This window comes from Notolepis coatsorum (genome assembly GCF_963971535.1).
Source record: "Notolepis coatsorum genome assembly, chromosome: 2".
Lineage (NCBI taxonomy): Eukaryota > Metazoa > Chordata > Actinopteri > Aulopiformes > Paralepididae > Notolepis > Notolepis coatsorum.
The window spans coordinates 225,466,392-225,477,643 of record NC_140166.1 but is presented as its reverse complement, the minus strand read 5'-3'; the positions used below and the strand labels follow the sequence as shown (position 1 = coordinate 225,477,643).

Genomic DNA, 11,252 nt, shown 5'->3' with positions numbered 1-11,252 from the left:
GCACTGACAAAGTTGAACAAAGTGCTGTACAAGTCCCACAACATAAAAAATAAATAAAAATAAAATATTTATAATAATTTTTTTTTATATCTCGAAGCTTCGAATTAAAATCGAATCTCGGCCCGAAGCTTCGAATTCCAAAAAAATATTCGAAGGTCAGCCCTAGTGTACACACCACGTTTGTTAACTAGCTTGGCTTTTGGATGGTCACCCCATACTGAGGTCAGAAAGTTCCTATGATCCCAGTATTTAAAACACTAGAACAATGTGTGTTCACTCTTATACCAATGACATATTGTCCCAGGAACATCCACACTGTCTGTCTCACTCCTCAGAGCGACAGAAACACAACTGTTGTTGTCAATGACAACTGTGTATGCTAGTACTGCTTCTCTCTCACAGAGGCTTCTGTGCAGGTCAAAAGCTCTTGGTAGTAGTTTTTCATTTCAAAAGAAAGGTCAAATATTATTCTTATGATTGTTGGACCGATATAGCTGTAATGATGTACTGAAACGTTTTTAACACTGGGCCACACATACATTATGAGTAGGGCTGTCACGATTCGACGAGTAAATGTAGTCAATTTGCATATTCATGTTCGACGTGTGGTATTGTTAATTGTATGTGCCTTTTGCGGTGGAAATGGCAGACGCTCAAAGTCATAACATGCGCAACGTGTGTTATGGAAAATATTAAAGGACAAAAGATGAGCCGTTGTATAAATCATTCTGAGTCGTTATTAAAAATAGAAAAACATAGTTTAATCTGGGTTGAACATGATTTGTGGAACTCCCTCTGGTGTTGTGGTCGTGGTATTCACTGACCTTTGGGAAGTATTTTGACATGTACATGGGTACCTTAGTCGTGTAGTGTATCTTGTAGACCAGGCCCATTGCAAGTTGCTGTACTCTGCCATCCTAGATTGTCAAAGTGGGCAGGGGTGAGGTGGGTTCTAGGAGTAAGGTCAAGCAGTAGTCTGACCAGTTTGTTTTGTTTGTAATCTTGTTTTTAGTGCCTTTGAGGTGCTTTGGTACCATGAGGTGCAAGCATAGTCATAGTACCCTTGAATGAGTGCTCCTGCCAGTCTTCAGGGTATTCTTGTTTACCAGAGAGGAGATCCGGTACAATAATCTTGTTCGTTGGTTGACCTTTTTGATTACATTGGATGCCATTTTGTCACAGGAAAGATTTGCCTCTAGGATGGAACCCAGGTATTTAATTTCATCTTTCCTTGTGACAATATTGTCACCCTGATAGTTGATGATAATAAATATTTCACTTCATTAGCAAAAATAGTGTAACATCAGTAAGTCTGCTATAAGCTATTCTCCCTCTTGTGTGTGTGCATACATTTACTATATGCTACTCTTTTTCACACGGATTATGCTAATTAGCTTTAACAATCCTGATTCCTGAGCCTATTTTATTCAAAAGGAAGATATTGATTTAAATATGTATAATTATAGCCTATTTATAAAAAATCTCCTGTGCTGGCACAAGCACTACCATAGCACACAATACATATAATAATTCATGGAAATATACTAAAAAGCTATTTATGGCCGGTAATAATCTCTCTGGTTGATAGTTCTTTTTTTATTTTATCTAAAGCTAAAAAGGATGAGGATACTCATTAAACATTTTGAAATATTCAATTGGAATAGATTTTTCTGGTAAATTAATGGTTTAATGATTAATCAACTAATCGATAAAACAATCAACTGATTAATCAATAACAAAAGTAGTTAGTGACAGCCCTAATTATGAGTGGAACTCTTCTAAGACTACAGCTGTAGGGGTTCTTGTATTAAGCCCCAGACCCTCTGATTAGTTCAACAAACCCATAAACCGGTGGTTTGGCTGCTCAGCATACAGCGTCCTGTATGCCTAGCCTTCAGACCCGCATTCATATCATGAATCTGTCGAACACAGAGTATCTGATGCTCGCTCTGTCCTCCCTCGCAAGGTTGCTAGGCTTGGTGAGGGTTGCAGAGTCTATATTTTATTTAGCAAACAAACAATGATAATCATTTCATAGTCACGTCATAGTCACTGATGAGTTTATCCAGTGCATTTGAAATACGACACTTGACAGATGTTGTTAATCCTAAATAACCGAATGTCTGCTGGCAGGATACCTCCTTCTTTGAGTAATAAATTACAAAATTCCGTCCCTTTCACTCTCGCTTAGAGCAAAAATAGACATCTTTACACATATACCATGATAGACAACAGTTGATACTTTTGTTTGAGGATTTAAAAAAGCCTGGAAATACTGAATGCAGTATTTGTCATCTTTCTCCAGAAGAACAATAATAAACCTCTATGGTTTAAAAATCATCACAAAAAGTGGGCGGAGAGCCAAGCACAGCTCACAGTTAAACGTTTTAATAAAGAGAAGAAATGGTCCTTTTTAAAAAGTGGTTTTAATTCGAAAAAGAAGAATACAGAGTGTGAAGAAGATAGTCATACAAAAGAATGCACAATTATTCCAACAAGTCTACAGGTATAGTTAAAGGGTTTCAAGGCAAAAAGGAGCGACCAAAAAAGACGTTTCTGTACTCGAGAACAGGGTTCTTATAGTTCTGCGTTAGTCATATCTTGATAAAAAGAAACACCTCTTTTTCATAATACAGTATATTTGTCAGCACCAATCAGCGTGCAGTGTTGGGATTACATACCCAGCCCCCGGTAGAAGTACTTTACTTTCTAAACACAGGGGGAGGGCCGTGTGCACCCCCTACTCTGTGTGGGAGCACACACTGGGCCCACACGTTATACTTGGTTCAGGTATAGTTAGTTATAATCCTTTATAAAGTCAATCTCCTTTACTGTTAGCAATTCCATAAAACATCGTTCTTAAACATCATCCATGGTGTTATTTTTTTTAAACACACATACAGCGTGGTTAGTCTGTATACAAAATGACCTTGGCTTCCTCTCTCGCTACAAGGAGGGAGGATGAGGATGAAAATGCATCAGTGAGGAAGAGTTCTCCTCACCCTGAGAGGAATGCAGTACAGCAGGACATTTGACAGAGCATATATAGAGCAGTGGCAATCAATGGCGACAAAAAGTCTTTAAATGACACACAAGTTATAAATGTCAATAGCTGGTTTTCTTACTTCAATTATATATAAGAAAAAACCTTTTAGCCAGACGCTGGGTATACTTTTAACATCCTTTACTTGTAAGTTGACCCTTGAGAAGGAAAAAACATCCTTATCAATCACTGTCTTTAGTGCATTCCGCACTTAACAGAGGCACACTTGTTTTGTAATAAAGTTTAAAATACACACTAGATTAAACAGATATACATTTGCAGGACCAGAATACATCTGTAAGGTCTTTAATACAGTCATCCCCATTATTCATGCATTCTAATGTAATCTTCTCTGCCTCTCTTCTTGGAGTCTTGGCTGGTCGTCCTGGCGGGTGTGTTGATCATCCCTGGATGGCAGATATCCAGGGTAGTACATCGGGCCACTGGGGTATGGCCTCATCTCGTATTCCTGTTGTCGCTCGACATGCTGGGCGGCAGGACGAGGGGGGCGTGGAGCCATAGGGATAGCTGTAGGGGGCCTGATGACCAGGGGGGGAAGAGTGAGAGCCGTGTGAAGTGTAGTCACTTTGATGAAAGGCCTGCTGGGGTGGGTGGTGGCGATGCGTTGGACGAAACCTCTCGTTGAAACTCCCTCTGGGTTTTCCCCACTCCCGGTTCTGCTGGTAGGGCCTTGACGTCCGAGAGGTCACCACTATTTGGTCACGCTGTCTGTGACCTTTGACAGTTCTCTCGTCTAAGAATGTGCAGGTGAATTGACAGGTTTGACATTTCCCTGAATCTTCTCTCCCAAGTGTATTTTCTCATGTTTTCTGAAATATGCTAATCTACTGAATCTCTTATCACACAAACCACAATGATGTGGCTTCTCTCCTGTGTGAATTCTCTGGTGTGATTTCAGATTAGACAAATTACTAAAGCTCTTCTCACACTGGTCACATGAGTAGGGCTTTTCTCCTGTGTGAATTCTCTGGTGTGTTTTCAGACTAGACAAATGATTAAAGCTCTTCTCACACTGGTCACAAAAGTAGGGCTTCCATTCTGTGTGAATTCTCTGGTGTGATTTCAGATTACTCAGTTGACTAAAGCTCTTCTCACACTGGTCACAGGAGTAGGGCTTTTCTCCAGTGTGAATTCTCTTGTGTGATTTCAGACTATGCAGATGACTAAAGCTCTTTCCACACTGGTCACAGGAGTAGGGCTTCTCTCCTGTGTGAATTCTCTGGTGTGATTTCAGACAATGCAGATGACTAAAGCCCTTTCCACACTGGTCACAGGAGTAGGGCTTCTCTCCTGTGTGAATTCTCTGGTGTTTATCAAGATTGCCCTTTGAAATAGAGCTTTTTCCACACTGGTCACAGGAGTAGGGCTTCTCTCCTGTGTGAATTCTCTGGTGTGATTTCAGACTATGCAGATGACTAAAGCCCTTTCCACACTGGTCACAGGAGTAAGGCTTCTCTCCTGTGTGAATTATCTGGTGTGATTTCAGACTATGCAGATGACTAAAGCTCTTTCCACACTGGTCACAGGAGTAGGGCTTTTCTCCTGTGTGAATTCTCTGGTGTGATTTCAGACTATGCAGATGACTAAAGCCCTTTCCACACTGGTCACAGGAGTAGGGCTTCTCTCCTGTGTGAATTCTCTGGTGTGATTTCAGATTAAGCAGTTGACTGAAGCTCTTCTCACACTGGTCACAGGAGTAGAGCTTCTCTCCTATGTGAATGCGTTGGTGTTTATTGAGATTGCTCTTTGAACTGAAGCTTTTTCCACACTGGTCACAGCAGAGACCTTTTCTTCCATCCAAGCCGCTTGGTTTCTTCCCAGGCCTGACAGGACAGCTCTCTGGATGGAGAAGAGTGTCAAGAGGAAGGAGAGATGGTGATTTTATTCAGCTTTAATTTCCATGTAAGAGGTTTATAATGGTACGTAGCTGGGTTTTATAGTTTAACCTCTTAAGCCAGACGGGTCCGATACCGGTCCCAAAATGACATAACGTCAAAAATCAATCTCTAGACTGTATGACATAATGTTGCGTTTTTAGTTTTTAGTACACTTGATCTCAAGAAGGTGCTGAATGAGCACCTGGATTTTTGACGTCTGGTCAATGTTAGCATGGTCTTATTCACCTTCAAAGTGAATTAAATTTCTTTATAAAATAATGTATATTCTCCTTTGGTTCATTACAATTTACTCAAGCATAGTAACAGACACAATATTTCTGACACTAGGAATACATTCCCTGAGGTCCATAGATGTCCATAGATACCAAGAACATGCAAATGGTCCTTGTAGAAGTGGAGCAATCTTCCTTTTAGGCAAATTTAGAGTCTGGCTTAACCTCTTCCACCCGGAGCCTATTTTTTGAAAATCCGCCTAAAATGGAAAAGTAAATGGAATATTGCTCCACTTCTACATTTTCATATTCTTGGTATCTAGGGACATCTATGGACCTCAGTGAATGTATTCCCAGTGTCAGAAATATTGTGTCTATTACTAGCCTTGCTTAAATTGTGATGAAACAAAGAATAATATGAATTCTTTCCATCTTTGACAGTGAATAACACCATGCTGACAGTGAATAACACCATGCTAATAATGACCAAACATTAAAAACTGCCACTGATCTCGTTCAGTACCTTCTAAGGAAATGAATAAAGAGAAGATGATTAAACAGAAGGTTCTGTAGATACAGTACTGAATTCTCCCATCCGGACCAATGCAATTTGAAATATTATTACCTGGAAAGTGATTTTGATTGGCAAGAAGCCTGGGCAAATGTTCGACTCACATCAAGGAACCCGGACCATCAACAAATCAATCTTAACTATAGTCACAGGACATACTTGACTCCTATAAGACTGAAAAAAATGGGTCTTATACAAGACTCCAAATGCTCCTTATGTACAAATGGGGACGAGGGGACATTTATGCACATGTACTGGGACTGCCCACCAGTTAAGATATTCTGGAAAGAGGTGACCCAGCAATTATCAAATCTCTTAACTTGGAATATACCTGTACACCCCTCTGTATTACTGCTGAATGATGTTTAAGTGTGCAGTACATCCACAGCTAAAGAGATTGGTTTTATCGGGTATCACAGTGGCTAAAAAGCTGATAGCATCACGATGGTTCCAACCGGAAAAAATGTGCCGAAAGGTCTGGATTATTACATATCTCGATGTGATCTATCAAGAAATATCTACAGCAAGAATGTTGGGTCTCAATGAATCCAAAATGACATTGTGGTTAGAAGTGGTGGAGAAAATAAAAGCTAGCATATAATGGTAGTGTCTGGTTAGGAGCGAGGGATAATGGATGGATTATCCAATGGGGGGTCCGGGAGGGGGGGTACGAGCTAGAGCATATGTGTGTAGGGTATTAGATAGCAGGTATTGGGGGTATATCCTGTATAAGACAATTAACTAAAATGTGATTTCATTGGATGTGCACTGTCAACTAATGCTTGTATATCTTATCGTGTGTTGTCATGTTTGTTTATGTGTTTGTTTAAAAAATAATAAAAAAATAAAATACAAAAAATAGCAGGCTTATAAATTACCTTATTATAGCCAATTCGCACATTTATATATCAGGGATGTGATTGCGCCTTAACACTTTCCGTGCCAGCAGTGCCGTGCCTAGGTACCCTGTTGCGTGCCAGCGCTCTATTCAATGACAGAGCGATCATATTTGTGAACGCATAAACTACATCTTAAATTATGTGTCTAATACGCCCGTCGCTTATCAATGACTTGTTTGCAGTCAACATTGTCGAAACGGATTTCCTTTATTTGTATCGGTTCATTTCTGTTTTATACCATTTTGAAAAATGCTCGTTTTTTGAAAGTTTCAGAAAAAAAAAAGATTCCACATGAATCGCCCTTTACTGGAATACACGAAACACGGTCATATTTCTGTCTATTTATGAATCGTTTTCAAATAATCGCTAGATTATCGATAGTATGTATACTTATGCACGCTATAGAAGCGGGCTGAAAAATCGATTATCTTATTTCCTGATCGCACACACACGTTGATATATCTGTGAAAATAGCTCCGATTATCCCAAGACAGGTAAAATAGATTCCTTACCTCAGATCAGATGTTCTCCAAAAAGATTATTCCAATTCCTGATCGCCATTCCAAATATCGATCGCGTTTATTGATCCAACGCTGGGTGGTCGAAACACATATTCTCCGCTGTTCTGATGGTGGGCGATGATGACTGCAGTAGGCTCGGATTACATGCCTGACAAGTAAAATTTGGAAGCCAGACTTTTTTTTCTCCATGCGTTTTTATTGACTCCATTCCAATGAGTGCAATACCATCCGGAGAGACGATAGGGGGCGGTATTTTCCCTGTTCGAGCTCAAAGCCAGTCCCAGTGGTAACGTGAGGCTAGATTGATGAAATATGAATGGAAATCGCTAATAAGAAAAATAACGACATCTCGTCGCTTGGCACTCAAAGTGTTAAGAAAAAAACCTGAACATTTTCAAAACCAATCTTCTTTCTTGGGACCAAGTAAAGTTTCGTCGATATTCCAATGTAGTTTGTGCTCGAATACCCAAATTGAAGCTGCTGTGTTACGTTTTGTACTAATAAACACAGAAATCCAAATCGCAAGTTTTATATAATACCAGCTGATGCATCACGGAGGAAAAAGTGGCTGGCGGCTAACGTTCAGCTAACTCCCTCTGGTGTTGTGGTCGTGGTAGCTACATGCTAAGCTAACGTTAATTACATCATATCGAACCGATAGGAGCTTATCTTATCTAATCTTACGTGGTGGTACCACGTGTGCCACTACCCGATCAAACATCCACGTAAGATTAGATAAGATGAGCTCCTATCGGTTCGATATGATATAATTAACGTTAGCTCAGCATGTAGCTATTTCTCTAGGTTAACGTAGCTAACGTTAGCTGCCAGCCACTTTTTCCTCCGTGATGGTATAAAACTTGCGATTTGGATTTCTGTTTTTGTCATTAGTACAACGCGTAACACAGCAGCTCTTTGGCATTGTGAACGACTGAAGAAAATTCCGCTTGATTGTCTTTAATTTGCCGCTTTAAAAGATCAGTTTCTCCACTAAATGAAGCGTACAGAATGTACCAGGCAGGACAGTTTCCCCCCACGCTGCAGTTGCGTAGCAACAACAGACAGGAAGTTGACTTCGAGAATAATCTAGCGTTTATTTGAAAGCCGAAAAATTACAATGTTTTTTGTGTATTCCAGAATGCCGTTTTTTGATGGAATCTTTCTATTTTCCTGAAACTTTCAAGAAAACGGCGGCTTTTCAAAATGCTATAAAACGGAAATGAACAGATTAAAAAACAATTTGTTTCGACAATGTTGACTGCAAACAAGTCATTGATAAGCGACGGGCAGATTAGACACATAGCCATAATTTAATCCATAGATTATGCGTTCACAATGCTATCATTGAAGTGGGTGCTGGCATCCAACCACGTTTTACCATGTTAACAAGTGGCAATGAAAGTGTTAACCTGTTCCACCGTGGAATATTTTCTGAAAATCCGCCTAAAATATATACCTAGGTAAATGGAATATTGCTCCACTTCTACAAGGACATTTGCATATTCTTGGTATCTAGGGACATCTATGGACCTCAGGGAATGTATTCAAAGTGTCAGACATATTGTGTCTATTACTAGGCTTGCTTAAATTGTGATGAAACAAAGGAGAATATGAATTATGATTTTTCTTTGCATCTTTGACAGTGAACACCATGCTAATAATGGCCAAACATTAAAAACTGCCACTGATCTCGTTCAGTACCTTCTTGAGATAATGTGTAGAAAAGATCAGAAGGAAATTAATAAAGGGAAGATGATTAAACAGAAGGTTCTGTAGATACAGTACTGAATTCTCCCATCCGGACCAATGCAATTTGAAATATTATTATAGAATATAGAATAGGAAGGTGGTCAGGTGGCGTAGCGGAGATTGCGCTCATCACCAATGAGGTGCAGGTCACAGCTTATTTCGCAGGAGATTTTATTTATTTTTTTTAAACATACTATTCACATTTTCAGTTGACTTGATAGTTTAATTTGGTTGCTGTACTGTAACTAGGGTATTAATTAACAAAGTAAAAAAAAATGCAGATATTATGTTACTTCCGGTTCCAGAACCGGTTCCTAATTAGAACCGGTTTTCGGTGCCGAACCCTATGTGTGACTGCGTCTGGGCTTGACTTCTTTCTAAAAAGCCGGTGCCGCGGCTCAATATTGACCATGACACCCCCTCCCAATGTTTTATTGCTTTTCTGCATGATTCACGTGAGTCACTAATTTAGGTCAGAAAAACCGGAATTCCGAAATCACATCCCTGATATATACATATATTATCTTTCAAAATGCCCGAGTTTAATTTGGATTTAGTATCACCAGGCATGCATAAGAACAGATAATGAAATCTACTGTAAATACAGTAGCTTTTTTATGATTAGGGTGCAACCATTTTGAAACTAATTTCAGATCTAATTGTTGCTACATGCTAACAATAGGGAAGATAAACTAACTACGTTTCAATATTTGTCATAAACGTTACCTTTTGTGGTAGAATTATCCCGAATAATAGCAGTTATTGAAATAATTCATAAAGTACTATGAACCTTGAACCCAATAGAATTTTCCAGGAAGTGTAGTTTTGACAAATTTCAATGCAGAACCAGACCTGTGGAAGTCCGCTACAAAATGGCAGCAAAAAAACTATTCCCCCCGGTTTTACAAAACGGTCGCCTCTCGCGAAATAACATTGACATTCCAATAAGGAAAATCTTATATAACACTTTAACCTATTCCTAAAGTAACGTATTGATGATAATATACATTCTAAATGCTGTTGTGATGTTTATACTTGAATACGTTTGAAATTAAAATAGATAGTTTTATAGAACAGTCTGGAAATATTCATTTATGACCATTATGTCATTTGCGGTCCGCTGACGGACCGCACAGGCGGAAGAGGTTAAGCGGTTAAAGTCAACACTTATAAAGTCATAATGTTTACAGATTAAAGTCAACATTTCCCTACTTGTTTCCATGCAGTCCAAACAGCTCTTCTCTTGGTCCAGCTGTGATGGTTTCATGCAGTCCACCAAACAGACAGACAGTTCTCTCAAACCAAGGTGTGAGCGGCTATGAAGGGTGGTCATATTCAGACCAATCTTGGGGGAAAGTAAGACAAGAAATATCAGTACATTTTACATTCATCCTAACAAACAAAGGTCTAACTTTTCAGTTGAAATTCATCAGGAACACAGAAAGCCAAGCAAGAACCATCAGTCCTTAACCAGCTATACAGGTAGCTCTCTTTTCCTAGGCTAACAAATTGGAAAAGAAGGAAAATCCTGACAGGAAGATTTTCATAAGAACAGAAAAACACATGGGTGTATATATAGACCAGGGGTCTCAAACTCAATTTACCTGGGGGCCACTGGAGGTAGAGTCTGGGTGAGGCTGAGCCGCATCAAATATTCCACACAAAAAGGGTTTCAAGTATTTTTTATTTTTTTATGGAAAGGTATGGTTGAAACATGCAAACGTTCAAACGCACACACACTAATAAGCATTGGAGGCTTTTAACCAGGGCCAGACTGGGGAAATCATTCAGGCCAGGAAATATAGTGCGAAATATAGCCCTAGTCAGGCCACTTTTTAAGCGGGGTCCCCCACCAGGAGATTTTGTGTTACAAAGACTTCACTTCCTGCATTCTGGTGCACGAATTGTTTTATTTGTACCCTTTAAATGCCAGTGTTTGTGATGACATGACTAAAAAAAGAAAAAAAAAATCTCTTTTTGGGATTTTTATTTTTACATTTTTTTAAATCATCTGGGGGTCTGCAAAATATCATCCAGCGGGCCGCAATTGGCCCGCGAGTTTGAGACCCCTGATATAGACAGAATGGCCTGACAGGACAGCTATCTGGAGGGAGATAGTGATGGAGAAGAGTGTCAGTGGAAGGAGAGAATGAGAATTGGTGATTTCGTTTCTATGTAAGAGGGTTACAGATTTAACTATGGTATTATAATAGGAGATTCTGGCCTTTCAAATGATGCCTCACTTGGCCCTATAAACCCATTTCTACTAGGGATGCCCCGATCGTTATCGGCCGATAATCAGTATAAATATGCGATCTGTGAATTCCAATAATGAGTC

The 11,252-nt window shown here is 39.5% G+C and overlaps 1 protein-coding gene across 1 annotated transcript; it reads right to left on the bottom strand.

The window, feature by feature from the left end:
• Positions 1-3,326: 3,326 nt before the first annotated feature.
• Positions 3,327-10,229, bottom strand: LOC311224065 (uncharacterized protein). The gene is made up of 2 exons (XM_084308880.1): positions 10,127-10,229; positions 3,327-4,903 (listed from the first exon to the last, which is right to left on the bottom strand). Exons 1-2 carry the CDS (start codon positions 10,179-10,181, stop codon positions 3,798-3,800), a joined length of 1,161 nt encoding a protein of 386 aa, XP_084165006.1. The 5' UTR covers positions 10,182-10,229; the 3' UTR covers positions 3,327-3,797.
• Between the last annotated feature and the right edge of the window lie 1,023 nt (positions 10,230-11,252).